This window comes from Aptenodytes forsteri, unplaced genomic scaffold (assembly GCF_000699145.1).
Source record: "Aptenodytes forsteri isolate BGI_AS27 unplaced genomic scaffold, ASM69914v1 Scaffold119, whole genome shotgun sequence".
In the NCBI taxonomy this organism is placed as follows: domain Eukaryota; kingdom Metazoa; phylum Chordata; class Aves; order Sphenisciformes; family Spheniscidae; genus Aptenodytes; species Aptenodytes forsteri.
The window spans coordinates 4,744,151-4,761,290 of record NW_008796165.1 but is presented as its reverse complement, the minus strand read 5'-3'; the positions used below and the strand labels follow the sequence as shown (position 1 = coordinate 4,761,290).

The 17,140-nt window shown below is 39.5% G+C and overlaps 1 protein-coding gene across 1 annotated transcript in view; it reads left to right on the top strand.

Annotated features, from left to right (window-relative positions):
* GPBP1L1 (GC-rich promoter binding protein 1 like 1) overlaps positions 1 to 16,827 on the top strand; it is a 30,307-nt gene extending 13,480 nt beyond the window's left edge. Inside the window, exons 3-12 of the mRNA XM_009287310.2 lie at positions 117 to 231; positions 1,460 to 1,589; positions 1,957 to 2,240; positions 5,031 to 5,103; positions 6,305 to 6,498; positions 9,219 to 9,359; positions 13,147 to 13,305; positions 14,057 to 14,181; positions 15,074 to 15,176; positions 15,434 to 16,827. Coding sequence (XP_009285585.1) covers positions 172 to 231; positions 1,460 to 1,589; positions 1,957 to 2,240; positions 5,031 to 5,103; positions 6,305 to 6,498; positions 9,219 to 9,359; positions 13,147 to 13,305; positions 14,057 to 14,181; positions 15,074 to 15,176; positions 15,434 to 15,580 — 1,416 coding nt within the window. The 5' untranslated portion in view covers positions 117 to 171 and the 3' untranslated portion in view covers positions 15,581 to 16,827. The remainder of the gene's footprint in view (positions 1 to 116; positions 232 to 1,459; positions 1,590 to 1,956; positions 2,241 to 5,030; positions 5,104 to 6,304; positions 6,499 to 9,218; positions 9,360 to 13,146; positions 13,306 to 14,056; positions 14,182 to 15,073; positions 15,177 to 15,433) is intronic.
* Positions 16,828 to 17,140: the final 313 nt, after the last annotated feature.

Here is a 17,140-nt window from a genome sequence, read left to right as displayed (position 1 = left end):
TGAAAAACTACAGCACTTTTCCCCCTATTCATATAGGCCAAGTTTTGGGAAATAAATTGTATTATTATTTCAGTTTGGAAAAGATGACAGTCAGGGAATGTTCTTTTCATTTACAGATCCTGGCCATGAGGTTTGATGCCTCATTTTATTGAAGGGAGACACTGGACCTAAATGGCGCAGCATGACTTTGTTCCTGCCTGGCTTAACTTCTCAACGCCACAGTCAACCAAGGTAACATTAATACAGATCACCTCCTTTTACAGCTATGGCAATAATAAAAAGCAAAAAATTGCCCCAATGTTTTGTTGAACTTAAAATGTTTAATTTTAATTTCTTTTGTGTTTTTAAAGAAGGCTTTTGGAAACTTACTAAGGTGAAAATCATTTTTGTTGTCTTTGTTTCAACAAATGTATCCCTTTTATTTCAGAGGCGGAACAATCTTTGCGTTCAGACATGGAAGTAGTTCAGTGTCTTTGCGTTGAGACTTGAGTGGGATCCCAAGTAGAAGATCATTAAAGAAATGGCCCTAAATCTGTGGGAGTCAAGACCTGAGCTGCCACTTATTTACAATTCAGAATATAATTTGGGTTTGATTTATGAAAATAATCTGACCCTTGCTGAGTAGTAGATTGATGATAAGCCCTTGGGCTCTACCTCCAAACTCAGAAATACTCATTATTTTTTTTGCAACCTTGAAATGAGGGCAGTTTACCTGTCACATTCTTTCTAAAACTGGTTCCGGAAGCAGCTTAGGTTGACCCAGGAAGTCTGGTTTAGGACTTTAACAATTTGTGTTAGTTGTGCATGGCGTTGGAGAAAAACATTTTAATAGCAAACCAGATCATGATGGACAACATTGATGAACAAGAAAGAATACAGCTTTCACCTTCATGCTTAAATACGAGGACACAAAAGTAATTTCAGGATATTTGATCCAAACCTCTGAATTTTCTATAAATGAGGGAAAGTGAAGAGTAAAAGATTCTTTGGAATCTTAATGCTAGAAGCATTAATGTTTTCTACAGCATCATAGTAGTTTCAGTCCAAAAGTGCTTTAACTTACTTGAGTATCTCTGAATTTTAGTCAGACTGATTGGATCCTCCATTGCTGTCTGCTCTTCTGTCTTAAGAGGGAGTGAATGAATGAGCACCTGTGTATCATAAAATTTCTTAAATGAATTTTGCAGAAGGTATTTGTTTGCAAAGACCGCTGGTAAGATTAGTGTGTTAGGTTCTCTCTGATTCTGTGTAAGACACGCGGATTTGTGTGCCATTCTGATCAGGTTCACGTGATTGTTGATGTTGGCTGAGCAATGCAGATACGAATGCTGTATTGAAAACTAGTACAGGAATGTGGGGTTTGGGGTTTTTTTCAATTAACAAAATGTCACTGTTGGACTGACAGGCTCCTGGAGTGCCCTAATGAATGCTTCATTACATCACATTTTACTTTCTGCAGTCCCCTGCAGCCACCTTTGAGAAACATGGAGAGCATCTTTCACGGGGAGAGAGCCGCTTTGGGGTGAGCCGTAGGAGACACAACTCTTCTGATGGATTTTTCAATAATGGGCCCCTCCGAACTGCGGGAGGTGAGTAGGAAGGATCAGAATGCATCCTGAGAGCAAATATTTTGGAATATTCTACAGAATGAAGAATTCTGCAGAATATAAACAACATTTTCCAAAACTGGACCTTTTCAAAACATCCTGTAAGAAACTTGTGCTATTCTCTTCTCCCATGCCATGTGCTCAGGCCTTAAGGGGGTTCTGTGGTAGCTGTATGTGCATTGTGTAGCTTGGTTTGTTTTCTGATATAATCACACAGTAGCTTAATAAGTTTGGCTTTGTAGTTACTTAGTGAACACTGACTTAACAACAAGAAAAACAGGCTGATATTTCCAGTATTCTGCACGCTGTGTTGACTTTTTTATTTGCATACTTATCTCCTTTTGTTTAGACTGCTGGCATCAGCCGTCACTTCTCCGCCATGATTCTGTAGATTCTGGTGTTTCTAAAGGAGCTCATGTTGGGCTTTCTGGCAGTCAGCCTGGCTGGCATGGTCCCTCACGGGGCCATGATGGTGTGAACCAGCGTGGTGGAGGAGGAACTGGAGTTCATCGCCACTGGAATGGCAACTTCCATTCTCGGAAAAGTTCTGCCTTTCAAGAAAAGCTGCCTGTTGAATCCAGGGAAGAGAAGAAGGAAGATAAAGAGCAGTTGCAGTTTGAGGAAGAAGACTTTGTAAGTGTGTAGCTTCTCACTAGAAGTGGCAGCTGTGAGAATTGGCTTTTCAGATCTCATTTTTATTAGCATTGATAGGCAGCAAGGATCTAGAGTTGCATTCCATTCCATGTCTGAGATCACAACAGATTTAACAAAATAATGCCAGTGCTGACAGGATGCTAATTGGTACCCAGAGTCCTCGGGATTTGATGACCTGTTGGATTATGGGTTTTAGCACATTACTATATTTTGCCAAATGGTTATTGTGAACTGAAGACAGCATTCTAACACACAAGCCAGATCTTCAGCAAAACCCATAAGGTGACACTTTGGTCTGCCACAGGACGAGAAGTTGTATTGACTTTGTGGCTTTGCTTACAAAGCCGTTATTTGCTCCTAAGTACATCTGTTTGGCTATCTTCAGTCTGCCTGCTGTTCCTGTTTCCTGCATTCTGGTACATGTTGGTGTTTGTGATAACCTTCCCAAGCTTGTTCATGACATGTGCTCAGAGCTTTGCAACCATCTGTCTTGAATCTTCTGGAATAGTATTTTGTTACCAGAGATGTTTTCCTATCTCTCTGTTAATCTGTGGATCGGGATTGCTTGACCCATTTCTTCCATCAGTATCTCCAATTCATCAACTTTCTTCTTATCCAGCATTCTGATTCATGTGGTATTATCAGTATGATAGTCTCTTACATCCTGGCTCTATTTTTACTGGAATATCTTTAGTTTTCCAAACTTTACCAAATAGTACTTGGATTTATGGCTTTCATCCTTACCGTGTGCATTCCTTAATGCTAATGCTTTGAGATATACACACCTCTTCTGCTTTCTCTTTCCAATTTAATTTTTTTTTTCTCCTGTCCCCTGATGATTTTATTGTTACCAGACCACGTATTTTGCTTTTTGCATCTTGTTTCTTGCTTTCTCTAGACTCTTCTTGACCAGTGTAATGAGGTCAATATCATCTGTAAGGTTCTGGTAACTCAGTCCCTTCACCTAATGCAATTCTTCTGACTTCATCTTCAATGCTAAAGCCATTGCTGCCTCCAGTAATGAGAGTTTCTGGTGATAGTGTGCACGGTTGTGTGTATCATCATCTTGAGCTTTTTGCTCTCTTATTCAGCTTTTCGCTCTGGAAGGCTGTTTACAGCTGAAATTGTCATGGCAGTTTGATGGCACTGCTTCTATTCAGGAAGCTAGGAGTTGGAGTGAAATATATGAATGTCGCACAGCTGCTTCAGGCCAAAATCTAGAGTCTACACTTAAATTGCCACAGGAGCCAGTTTGATTTAAGCTGCTGGGTTTTTTCAGTGAAGTGCCTGGGGAGTGATTGCATGCTCTTGTTCAACTGCTTCTGCTGGGAGTGGTACCCTGCATCACAGGGTGGTTAACGCCTGGAGAGCAGTGATAAAGCTTATGTGTAGACTTCTGTTAATCTGATTTCTCAAGAATACTGTAATTCAGGATTTCTATAAGCCTGTTCTTTAGACGGTCAAAAGCCTGTTGAAATGTAGAAAGTTATTGTAATGGTTGTGGCTGTGTGTTGTTGTAATCTGTCTTGGTCTAAATCTTTCTTCCATGTACTACTTCATTCTCTTCTTCAGTGCCTTGATGAGTGCCTTTCCCCAACTACATGGCTGTTTCTTCTGTAATTACTTCCCCCGATTTTTTTTAAGATGATAATACCACACGCTGTCTAGCAGCAAGCTTTGCTAAATAACTCCTGTATATTGTCTTTGCCGTAGTGGTGAAACTAATGTATACTGTGGTTAAGTATGTAGCTGTTAGGCCTGTGTGACCGACGACGGCAACACTTTTCCTGAAAGGTCTGCAAGACGGTCTGTTAGTCTAAGTTCTCCTGTGGTGTGAGCACCCCTGCTATAAAACTGACCCGTAACTAAAAAATGAAGCACTGAAACAGAGGAATTTCTAGGGTCTGAGGCAGGAATTTATGCTATGCTGTGACATTTTTTCCTAACTCTTATAGAACAGGAATGCCTACTACTTCAGAAGCTCATTATTAGAGACTTATGCTGTCGCCATAGTAACTAACGTATGAAGAATTCATTGAAAAGAGGAAAAAGATGGCTTTATTTTGAACTGAAGTTATTTGGGACGGGGGAAGAGCAATAGCTAATCAGGAACGCTTGTCATTAAATGCTTAGATTTTCTGTACTCTGCTTTGAGCTTGGACACATCCTTAGTTATTCCACTAAGTTGAATTCTGATACTGAATCAAAGGTAAGTCTACAGAGAGCACTGAGTCTGCATGCAGTATTGTCCTGAAAAAGTGGACTCTGAAGCTTAACATAAATTTACATGTAGCTTGTCAGTAAATGTATATATAGTCATTATTCCTTTACATTAGGAGCCTAGTATTGCTTTTGGGTATCTTTTTATTGGTTAATGCATAATTATTGTATAAAAATATTTGGGAAATTAGACTAGATTCTTCATATACTGATGATGTAGATTCTGTTTTATATTTTGAGCTGCTGATTAAATACCTGAATCTTTTATGTGTGTATTGGTTGGTGGAATCTACTTAATCGTATAGTAGAAGACTAAAGGGCCTATCCTGAACCTTCTGATAGTTCTGTTGGAAATACAGCAGAAGCCAAGGAGAATAGAAACTTGATTTTTAGATGTCTTGTGACAAAGCACTCTCTTCTAATTCAGGTGCTGTTCAGAGAAATCTACCTGTACTCTGGGTTGCTAGAAGCATAATGTTATGTTAATACTGAATTTTTTTTTTTTATATGCGATACAATGATACACTAATTTGCATTGTCTTTTTGCAGCCATCTTTGAATCCAGAAGCTGGAAGACACAACAACCAGAACAAACCTTTAGGAACACCTTCTGGAGTATGGGGTAGGTAAAGGTGTTTACACCGCTGTACAGAATGCTGATGCTGAAGCAGAAAGCTGTAACCAATGTTTAAATGCTAGTTTTGTCACTCAGAAAGATTTTAAAGACTTAAGTGAAGCAGACAGTTTGCAGCTTTCTCTCCTTTGTTGTTTTCCTCCCCCAGTCTTCACTAATCTGTTGGCCTTTTTGTCTACTTGAAACTGTGCTTGTCTTGTCTTAAAAAAACTGCTGGTGGCAGTAATGTCACTGTTCTGCATTTGCTTCCTGTCTTACTGCAGTTACAATTTCATGCAGACATCACTTGAAGGGCAGAGCATATTTGAGTGAACTAGGCATTAGTTCCTGACTTGCGATCTTCATATTAGAAATACAGCAAAACTGTCATAATTCTGTGGTTTGGATTTATTTGATTTTTTTTTTTTAAACTCAGAACAGGCTTGCTCTTAATTCTGATGTGGTATGTGAATCTGTGCCTTTTAAAAAAAAATAAATAAATAAAATTTGAGTGAAACAAGGTACCAGTTCTAGCAACTAAATGCAGGTTTGTTAATCTCTAGTTAGAATGCAGCTAGATCAGTTGGGTTAGATACTATAAATAGTACAAATACAAAAAAAAACCCTCAAAACCACTTCTTGCTATAGTACCAGATTGTATTCTTTTTTTCATGTTTGTCAGGTAGCTATTGTTCTGCTCAAAAAATAATGACAATTAGCATTTATGGGGCTTTTACCTGTTTATACTATTACTGTTTTTAAATTGTTCTGCTCCTGCAAATGTGTTGATTTGGCCTAAGAAATATTAATTGTGCTTGTTCGTAAAAGCACTGTGTCTTTTGAGGTATAAGTTATGCAAAGTATTTCTGCTGTGCTAGTGAATTAACAAAGCTGATCCATGGTTGCTCAAAAAAATGCTAATATCTGTTCCGATTCCTGTAGTATGGTGGAAGGCTGTTAGCTGATGTCACCCATAGGTTTTTCCCTTCAATGTCAAGGGAGCTGTTGTGGTTAAATGAAAAAAGATTGGACTTTGACATCCTTATCCAGTATCTTTGCTGAAAGCTGAAATGAAAGAACAGCTGATAGCAGTCTCAAAATCAGATGTGTAGCGTCTAAGATTGAGAGAGGAGAAACTGGATCAGTATACTGAAGCTGTTCTGAAATACAGTTGTTCAGTTTCATAAACTTTCTCGTTTTATTTTAACAGAAAACCCCCCTAGTGCCAAGCAACCTACCAAGATGCTGGTCATCAAAAAGGTTTCAAAAGAGGATCCTGCCGCCGCCTTCTCAGCTGCATTTACATCACCTGTTTCTCACCTGGCAAATGGCAACAAAGCCACCACTATTGTCCCAAGTGTCTACAAAAATCTGGTTCCTAAACCCGCAGCTCCTCCTTCCAAGGTACAAGGGTTTCCAACCAAGTTAGCGAACTGCAGATCAAGGGAGAACTCTCTCCCTTGACAAGGGAATCAACCCCCTAACAAGTAGCAGGAGTTGGAGTCCAGTAGGTCCTGAGGTAGTGGCCTTTACAGTAGAGGTCTGTTTACCACCAAAATTGTTGTTCCCTGTTAAAATGCCATTTGGTCTTGTCCATATAGAGAACTAACCTCTCTTCTGAAGAAATTAATGTCTGTTTGAATGGGTGTGTTCTCATGCATTAGACAAATCCTTATCTTAATTAGACAAAACAAGCAATTCTAGAGAAGTGGAATGTGTGCTACGATGTGCTTGAATTGTTCACGTGACTACCTTGAAAAATCTTTATTGGGTTACAATACTTTTATGTGTTTAAAACATAATTGAGGCTAAGATCAGATTAGATTGTAACATCCTCAATTTAGCTCTAATTTAGTTGAGCCTTAAAGACATCCTGGAAAAGTAATGGGGTTTGTGCTGTAATTTTTACTGAAAGAAATATAGGAGTGTTGAAAAAACAAGTAGTTTTTTTGTTTCTTAGTTCTAGGCTTTATCTTGCCCATTTTTCCAGAGAATTTACATGTACAGATGCCCTAGAAACTTTGTAGGATTGATAGTGAAAGTATTTAAGAAGCTAAAGAAAATTATTAGCTAGGTCGTTCTTTAAAAAGGTGTCCAAATACTTTGAGTTCTAAAATTTATTAATTACTAACGCTGGCTGTGACATTCGAACAAAATCTTCCTTATGATTAATTAGTCTTATACACTTCAAAGATAAAAGCAAAATAGGAAAGATTAACAGCTTTTTTGTAAGAAATCAAGTTTAGAGCTTCTTTCTCTTTTGTAAGTTTCTCTTAATTCAGGCCAAATTCTGCCAACTACAGGAAAAATCCTACTGGTTAAAATGATTATCAAATTGTCTGCTGGTGTCATCAACAGCGCTTTTGTTAATGAATGGTGACCATTAGCAAAGCTAAAAGGTGGGAGATCAGCATATCCTTAGGCAGAAAAACTGTGTGCATGATGCCTTTTTTTTAAAGGTACAGACATAAAGCAGCTATGGTAGGATGCATTAGTCTGAAGACTCTAGAAAGTTGTACAGAAATTGCAGTGCATAAAGTAGTAGAGGGGTCAAAACATTCCTTTTGACAAAGCAGTACTGGAAAGCTGTCACAGACAAACTGAATGGAAAATGTTTTTGTTACGGTGTACCAAGTAGTACTGAAAGGCGGCAGTGAAACAAGTGCATTCTTTCTTGGCTAATTGAGATGGCTAATTGTTCACAGTCAAGCAAGCCATGAAGGTCATAATCTGCAAACGATTCCTTTTGATATTCATCTCTAGTTGTTGTGCTTGAATCTAGTGGCCTCCCTAAGAAAGCAATAGGGGTCTGTCTTTGAATTTGTCTAAGCTGCCCCTTTGTGGACGCTGGGAGAACAACAATCAGCAGCCAAGAGCTGGGTATCTAAACAGTGCAACCACCGGATCTGCGGAGAGAAACTTTTTGTCATAGTAATTCTACACCCTAATTTTAGTACCAAGCAATATTGCGCAGATCGGGATATTTTCTGGGTTTGAAGGGCATGCTTGGAATGTGTGCTGTGAATGCCAAATGATCCATTCGGTAATGTGGACTGCTCTTTCTTTTAAGTTGGAGTGGAAGAGTAATGCTGATGGCCTCCCCTGCTGATTTTATTTATGTAAAAATGAATAAAATAACCCAATGGAGAGTGAGAACATACTGAAATAATGGCTTCTGCTCTCGTTGCTTGCAGAATGCAAGATCTGTTGCATCTCAGATTTAACTGAATCCCACTTGTGCATGAGTTATTTTGCTAATGACTTGAAGTTGGCTTCAGAAGTCTAATGGGTGAAAGGAACCAGTATGTTTTAATGCTCTGACAGGTGTATTTCTCATGCTACTTGATACAAGTTTCTGTAGGATCTGTTGTTAGGATCCTTTGTGTAAAGACTGTCACTTCACAGTTTGTCCTTGGTTGATAAGAGGGGCTCAAGAATAACATTCCAAGTTACAAAAACTTATCTTGAAGTCTTTGCTTTTCAGCCAAATCGCCAGTGTGTTTGAAGGGATACTGCAGAGAGTATCCAGAGCAAAACAGCAAGTGCTCATGCACTTTAATGAACTGGCTGCTTTTTCTTCTTTTTTTCTTTTTTTTGTTGCTAAATCAGTGCAATGATGGACACTTTCAGAGCCCTAGGAAATAAATAATTTGCATTCTTAGCCTGGACAGAAATATTCCTTGATGTGCTTCTTCCTTGCACAGGGGAAGTTCCTGTCAAGTGATGCAAACTCTTTCTTTGTGGCATACAGTGTTCCCATATGAAATGTGAATTTAATTGGGATTTTTTACTTCCCGTCTGTGGGTAGCTGTAAGATGCATTGCATTACTCGGTGGTGATTCCAATTAATGAAGAGCAATGCTGAATTTTCTCTTTGAGCTCTAACGGTGTTTTACTGGCGGGTGGTGCCCATGAAGCAGATTTTGTGTGGTTTGGGGAAAACAGAAGAAGACAGGGAAAAATAATGGGTGTCGAGGTAAACTTGAGACTGTTCTTGGAGAGGGAGGAAGAATATCCATACAGCAGCCAACATAATGTTTGTTTATTTGTTTTACTACTTGCAAGCAACCCCTTCTTATGCCTTACCATTTACTGTCCAGTATCTTGTGTTCTCTTCAATATAGCCAAGTCCATGGAAAGCCAACAGAAGTGAACATAAACCAGGCTCGCTTTCCTCCAGCCGTGACTCTGCCTTTACCAGTCCAGTGTCTGTAACCAAACCAGCGGTACTGGCAAGTGGCTCAGTCCTCACCTCTCCCAAAGAGGTAAGAGGTTGGGTTTGGGGATAAGGTGGGAACTTTTATCACTATCACCTACTGTAGCTTAAACATGGTGAGGTCCTCTCTGTATGTGGTATACCTACCTTTGCACTCTTGAAGAATGACTCACTTGTACATTCTTGGCACGTTCTGCCACATCTCTGATACGCTAAAAGAAATAATGTGGTTTAACTGGATGTAAAGCCATTGGTGTTTGTCCGAATGTATTAGAATTTCTCTCCAATATAAAAAAAAAAGTAGTAATGCCTTAAATAGTGTTGCATAACTAGACATGCATAGACTTGGTGTTATCAGAGTGCAGATACCAAGAACTGATGGGAACAGATAGGTAAACTGATTCCTATGCTATTCTTTAATATGGGAAAAGAAGGGGAAGGAGAGTGATCTGCCTCATTTCCTTTCTGTAGGAGAGCAACAGCACAAGCAATGAGCTCTGAGAGCGTTGAGGGGGTTTAATGTGTGTACGTGTATCTTCAGCTACGGTGTCTGTTTTTAATTTTGGTGTTGGAAGGAAGTGAGGTGGAAACTGACTGACCTCTGCTTTTGGTCTGAAGTATGGAGAGAACCTTGCATATTGTTAACATTTCAGCAGTAACTGTGAAAAAACACATTTTGGCCAACATTTCTATGCATCACTTGATAGCTTATACACAAAATGCTGGTTTGGAGCTTGAAATTCCCCAAAGCTTAATAGAAAAGTGACACTGAATAACTTTTCTGCTCCTGGGAATCAAAATTCAAGAGGTTTGAGATCATACGTAAAAAGAACAAAAATTAAACAGACCGTGATAAGTGACCTACTCACATAATTTGAAATGAGTCTGCGTTTCAAGTGTAACAGTGGGGTTTTTTCTAGTTGTACATTTGTCTTTTTCCTTTACAGATCTTACTTCTAAAATAAGACTGTCATCTTTATGATTCTCTGCTTTTCAGGCTTTACTTTGCAACAGCCTGTACTTTTCTGCTTTAGCCACTGCTGTGAGTGTAAAAGCAGTCATTAAAAGCAATAGTTAACAAGCATGCACCTGCCACTTTGACAAATAGATCTTACACTGTATCCCTTTCCCTTACCTTGCCTTGTCTGTCCTCAGACCGAGTCCTTTGTGCTACTGACAGCCTTCCTTTTTGTGTAATGCACAGCACAGTATGGACACCTTTGCAGCATAAATATGTAAACTTAAATAGGCTTTCACCTCCAGGTAGATACCGAGAAGGGCATTCACTTTATATCATACAGTAGTAACGCAAGTAGTCTCCATTATTTTATTACACACACGCGCCCCGCCCCCCGCAAGAAGGTCTTGGCTGAAACTTTTAGTCAGCAAAGATGTCAGGTGCTAATCTGACAGCAGGAGCAGGCAGCTGGGTTTTCCCCAGAACAAGCAGTACTTCCTTTAATACTTCTTTTATTACCACTGTCAATCAGTGGTAATAAAAAGGGCTAAAAAACTAAACAAAAAGGGCTTAAAAATTCCTTCCAACTAAAATTCAACACTTGTATTACATTTTTCTTTGAATCTGTTGGAGACATGCAGTATGGAAACACAGGACCATGGCCAGCAAATACTATTGTAATCCTAGCTCCCTAGGCCTACTACCTACAAGTAATCTCTGCCTTTTTATTTCTGAAATGGGGATAATGCCCCTCCTTCAGAAGTGTTGAAAATAGCACCTTTATTCATAAGAGACCACAGTGTGTTGAAAACTAAAAGGGTGCCAACTAGCACTGACACCATGTCCTCACAAGCCAGTCTAAGGTAACCAAATTAAGATACAGTCTGAATTCTTAAAATGATACAGGATGACTTTTCTGTTAGAGTAGCTACCCCTGTTAAACAGACTGATATCTGAACAAATCTGAGATTATGCATAGTGATCTCATAAAAAAAAAAAAAAAAAATCTGAGAGATGCCTTGATGTTTCAGTCAAAGGGCTAAACCTACCTTTAGAAAAGGCATCAAAAATGACTACTTGTACCCCTTTACGTAACATTCTCTTTTAGTATTATAAAGCCTTCTACAGAAAGTTATGAATAAAATCAGAATTGAGGTGAAATTCAATTCCCTTTCAGGACTCTTGTTTCTAAACCTTAGCTTTAACTGTCTTCACTTAATGTGTAGAAATTAAATTTTAGTACCTCAGCAGTTCTATACAGTGCCATTAAAATGGCTGCTTCTAGCAAAGAGCTCAAGTGCTTTAGTAGAGTATTCCAAATTACCGAAGACATCTAATTTTTAGTCTCCTTTGTTCATTGTTACCTTCTGGCACTGCAGTCAAACTAATTACTATGTTGAGAGCTTTAATTTCAGTACTATGCTAGCTTTTTATCCTAATATTCACAGTCACTTGTTACGTCTGTTACAATTGCTGATTTGTTCCTTACTGTGTTGAATTAGGCAAAATCCAAAAAGGCCACCTGAGAAATGTTTACCATAAGACATTACTTTCAGCATGCACTTCCCTGAAAGGCATTATTACACACCAGTGTTTCATGTGCAGCCGGCATTAGAAATACAAGCAGAAGTTGCTGCCTTGTTTTTGTTTTGCTAAATATTTTAGTTCCCTTGATCTTCGCTCGGAGCACTGTGAGTATGATAAAAACACTTTGCTAAAGATACTCATTTTGAAGAGCCTGAATTTGCAACCTTCCCACCCTAGTTTAAAAAAAAGGCTGGGGGGAGTGGGAAAAACACTACAGGCTTCAGGACATTTTACTCTGTTTTAATATTGAGGAAAAAAAATCAAAGCAAGTAAGTGAAGGAAAATAATAGTTTTGCATGCAAGATTCTAGCGTCAGGTATCCATATTAATGACTAAATTCTTCCTTGTCTTAGAGTAGCCAGACATGAACTCTGTATATGAGCAGAAGGTTAAGATATTGGGAACTTCCACATAACATGTTTTTAGATTTCTTTTGCGTGTCCAGTCAAAATGACAGAACAGATTAAATTGAAAGCTCATCTTGGTTAGCAGTACTATCATTGCAGCGTCATGGCTGGGGCACTGCTAACGTGCAAACTGTTGTGCCTCATGCCTGGTTCACAGATTCAAGATAATTAAGAAGGCTTAAACACTGTGGAAGAGCATGGGAGGTTACCTTGAGTTCATGAATTGAGCTGAGCAGATTTCCCACAAGCTCCAGGCTTGTCTGTGTCTGGCTACACACTGAACCATCTGGGCTGCAAGTGTACACAGCAAGGAATCGGCAGCGTGCTCTTCAGGGGAGGATACCGAGGCTGTGGCTAGCTATTTCACATCCAGTTGTGGTTAGTTCAGGATGTGACCACTCCCTGAAAGGAGATTAGCACCCCATAGCTTAATTTCAGGGTAGAGTCTGTCAGGATGGCTTAAGACACAAATTTGAACTGAGCCTAATCTCCTTATTTTTTTAATTTTTGTAGGGTAAGAGTCCTGCATGAACTTCTCTGCCTTAATATTCTGTTGTAGGCTCCAGCATTGCTTGAGAGAGTTACATTGCCAAGGAACAAAATAAACCTATTCATGGCCATGTGAATGGACTCCTAGGGGAAGAAAAAAAGATTAAGAATCGATAATGATAGGTGGGAGAACAATGTGCTGGTAAGGGAAGAAGTGAATGTGCAACACCAGTCAGTGTTTTGATGGGAATTTGACATTGCAGTTTTTTTGAGAGGTTAAGAGCCAGCCAAAGAACTGATGGGTGATTGAAAGGTGTAAGCACAGAGCCTGAAGAGGGCCCCATATTCGCAGCAATACAGTTTGAAAGTCTCTATATTCTACCTTCCTTGTGTAGAGTCCTTCCAGCACCACCCCTCCCATCGAGATCTGCTCTTCACGCTTGACGAAGCTGATGCGCCGTACCACTGATAAAAAGAGCGAATTCCTGAAGGCACTGAAAGATGATAGGAATGGGGAGATAACAGAGAACAGAGAATGTGACAAGCTGGAGGATGTAAGCGCTGTCCTTACTGTATATATGATCATTATGTATGTATTTTTAGGAGTTGGGTACTGAAAAAAACAGAGCAGTGTATGTAATTCAGGTTCTGGAGGAGGAAAGGAATGACTTCCATTGGCCCACATGCCAGCAGAACTAGTGTGCAGCACTGTGATGAAGGGAGATACGTAACATGATGAAATGCAAATGGATAAGTAATAAATGAGGTGGAAGGGAAGGTCACAGATGGTGAAGGTAATCTAGATTTTTGCAAGGATTCTCTAAGGAGTGGAACAATAGCATATTTTAAGATCTTAATTTGCTTTCAAACTTCCTTGTCAAACTACATCCACAGGAAAGCAGAACTTGGCACTCGTGAAAGGTGTAGGATAGTGGCTCAAGCCTCACAGGCTTGGACCAGACCACTAAGTGCGTAAGTCTGTGGCTTAACGTGTATGTAAAGGGCGTCCTTAGGAGTATTTCATTCTCATAGTTTTCTTACTCTCACTCTGAAGCCACTGATGATGGTTTTGTAATGCCAGCACTTACTCCCTGGATGCAAAAGTGCAGTCCACCAAATGTCGTTTATATTGTGTTGTCTTGTCACAGCCAGGTAGAAGTTGCTTTCAACCATTATCAGTCCAGGCTCTGTAAAAAACACTGACTCAAGGTGAAAGGCTTTCCTTCCAAAAGCAGAAGCTTGAACTTGGAACTGTGCTATTGGCGGTCTGTGCAAGCACACTTCAATGCTTTTATTTTTCTTTAGATGGAGAGCAACAGCACACCAGAACCAAAGGAAAACTGGGAGGAGAACTGCCATCAGAATGGCCTTTCTCTCCCTTTGCCGGAGGAGGGGGAAAACCTCTCTCATTCATTGGAAGCAGAACACAGGTGAGTAAATGGCAAAATAAAGTGTCTGGAGTAAAGGAGGATGAGTCCTTGGACTGTGTGAGGAGAAGGAAACTATTTCAAAGACAACTCTCTTTCTGGGAAGCAGCAGTAGCTTTGTGTGTACTGAGCTAGAAGTGTGTGGGCTTCATGACTGGTGCTGGACTGGGTGGAGTCTTACTGAAAGTAAAACAAGACACTGATGACAGGTGAGCCAAGACGTTACCAAGGTCTGTAATTAAATTCCAGTGCTTCTCTAGTGCCACATCCCTGTGTGTTAATGCTGCCTAGATACTTGCCGGCCCACACTGGGAGTGAGTGCAAACCTAGTGTGATTCTGGTTAATTTACAAGCAGGTGTCCTAAATGGGTTGGTCTGAAGACTGAAGATGCACCCTCACACACACCACTTTCTGTCTGCACTTAGAATACTCCTGTGCTGCTTTAAATGCTGTAAAAGTGGAGGAGAGTTAAGAAAATATTTACCTAGTATTTCAGCTTGTATCTCGCTTCAGTGAGTAAGTAGTGTGTGAGCATCTGGTGTAAGCAGATAGTAAGTTTTAGGAGATTCTGAGCTGCGATACTGGTTTGATTGCCTCATGTCCTCCTTCACTGTGCTTGGGTAGAATTTCAAACCTCTGCCTTGCTTTCCCTCTGCCACACTAGTTATTTACCCATTGTACAGCACTGCTGATGATTACATATTTGTAAATGACGTTGAAAAATGTTGGGTAAACACGAAGCATTGTTGAAGTGATCTGCAATATAGAAGATTCCCTGGTGAATCGGGAGTGAATTAATACAAAATGTTGTGCTTCATGGACAAAATGTTCTCTCCTTTGCCATTGTTCCTTTGCTTTAATTCCCATGCCCCTTTTATTTTCTCCACAAATCAGGTTATTGAAAGAAATGGGATGGCAGGAATATCCTGAAAATGATGAGAACTACCTTCCCCTCACGGAGGATGAGCTCAAAGAGTTCCAAATTAAGTCAGAGCAGGTATGTTTACAGCTCTTGCTACTTATGATGGCTCTCCTCCCTCTGCCTTCTCACGCACAAGTCTTCTGTGGTTTAATTCTTAAGGATGTTCGAGAAGACAAAGAATTGAAGTGAGATTGTAGCGCAGCTTGATGATTCTGCATTATCCGTGCAGAGCATGTGTATACAGTTAAATATATAATTTGTGTTCACAGATGGTTGGCGACAGTTACTCTCCGCACTTTTGCTTGTTTTAAAACTTGCTTTCATTCCTACAGCGAAGAAGAAACGGATTTGGGAAGAATGGATTTCTTCAGGGCCGCGGCTCCAGCCTGTTGTTCCACTGGAGAAGCACTTTTAAGACAAAGATTGAGGACTCAGACACAGAAACTAGTAGCAGCGAAACGTCAGATGACGATGCCTGAGAGTGGGCACAAGAAAATTAAAATAAATAAAACCAACCCAATAAACTCAGTTCATAGTTCAACATGTGTTTGGGGTTGTATAAACTAAACAGAGTTTATTCTGTCTCCAGTCTGTTCAGTTTTTTCTTTTGTTGTTGATAACTTCATGCACAAGGGAAATAATTGTATCCCAAAGAAGAGAGAAATTGGCTTCTTTAGCTTTTTCTTTTGGTTTTGCCCTAATGCTTAATAGAAGTTTGTGCAGCTAGCAAATTTTGACAAAAAAATCCCTTGTGGGGCAGTGCACAAGTTCAGTCTTGTAAGCAGGATACAAGTGGCTGACTGATCTTTGCAACAACAAGCTTCTAACAGTGCCGCCTGCATTACATGATGTCGTGCGGTAACAGTGTGCTAAAACAATCATTGTCAATGACAAAATGGCTATTGAAGTTCTAATTATGTTAAATTAATGCTAATAACATGAATTTTTTATTTTATTTTATTTTTTTGGCGGCTCGGGGAGCTTCATCACTTAACCAGGCGTTTGTGGTTTTCTTTTTTTGGGTACAGCTGTAAAATATTTGGATATAGGAATTGTTTGTGTTCTTCTTCTTGCAGCCTTGATATTCAGGGTGGATTGTAAAATATAAATTTTTTGTGAGATTTCAAAGATTAAGATTATTTTGATAACATTATTTACAGATTTAAAAAAGTGACTATCACATTGAGTCTGTATGAGGGGGAAAAACTACTGCATCAAAAATAACTAACTTGGAATAAATATTTTGCATCAGTTTGCCAATTCTAATTGTCTTTCTTATGTAAGAAAAGCTTTCCTCTAAAGGGACCTGCAACTTTGGGGGTTTAATAGCACTGGGGATAAATAGTTTCTTCTCCCGCTGTATTTTTCCACTTGGCAAACATTGCTGTAGCGCTCAGACTGCAGGAGCTAAACTCTTCCTTTAAGAAGGGAGAAGGAGAACAATGGTGAGATGATAGCCCGTGTTTGTTGCTTCTTTTTTTTTTTTTTTAAAGAAACGAAAGAAAATAATTCAAATTATCTTCCACTAAAGCAGTTTGCTTTTTTTTCCGCTTCATACAAAATCGTGAAGCTCGACTGGTCGGTGTCACTTGTTCCTAGTGCAATGCTGCTGTTTATGTTCACAACGTGGCAAGGGAATGTCTGAATCCAAAGCTGTTTTCATTGAACTCTTTTTTAAAAATTCATGAAAACATTTCTATTAGATTAAAAAGGATTTTACAAACAACTTGGTTGTGGCCTAAGCTATTTCAGTGTCTGTTTTAAGTTCAGCTTGTACACAAATGTTTTGGATTGGAAAGTATTTGCATGGTTGTGCACTGTTTGCAAGTGGGTTGGATGGAATTGCACATTGAGTACGAAATCCTGGTCTCGCTGACCTGGGGGGATTTCACCCAAGGTCTTGCTTGGGTTTTTTTAATCCACTCCAGACCAGGCAGAGAGGACAGATGTGTAATAAAATTTTAACGTTTAGCCATGAATCTTTGCATCTGGACTCAAGGGAACACTCTCGGCAACACCAGGTGTAACTCTGCTACTTG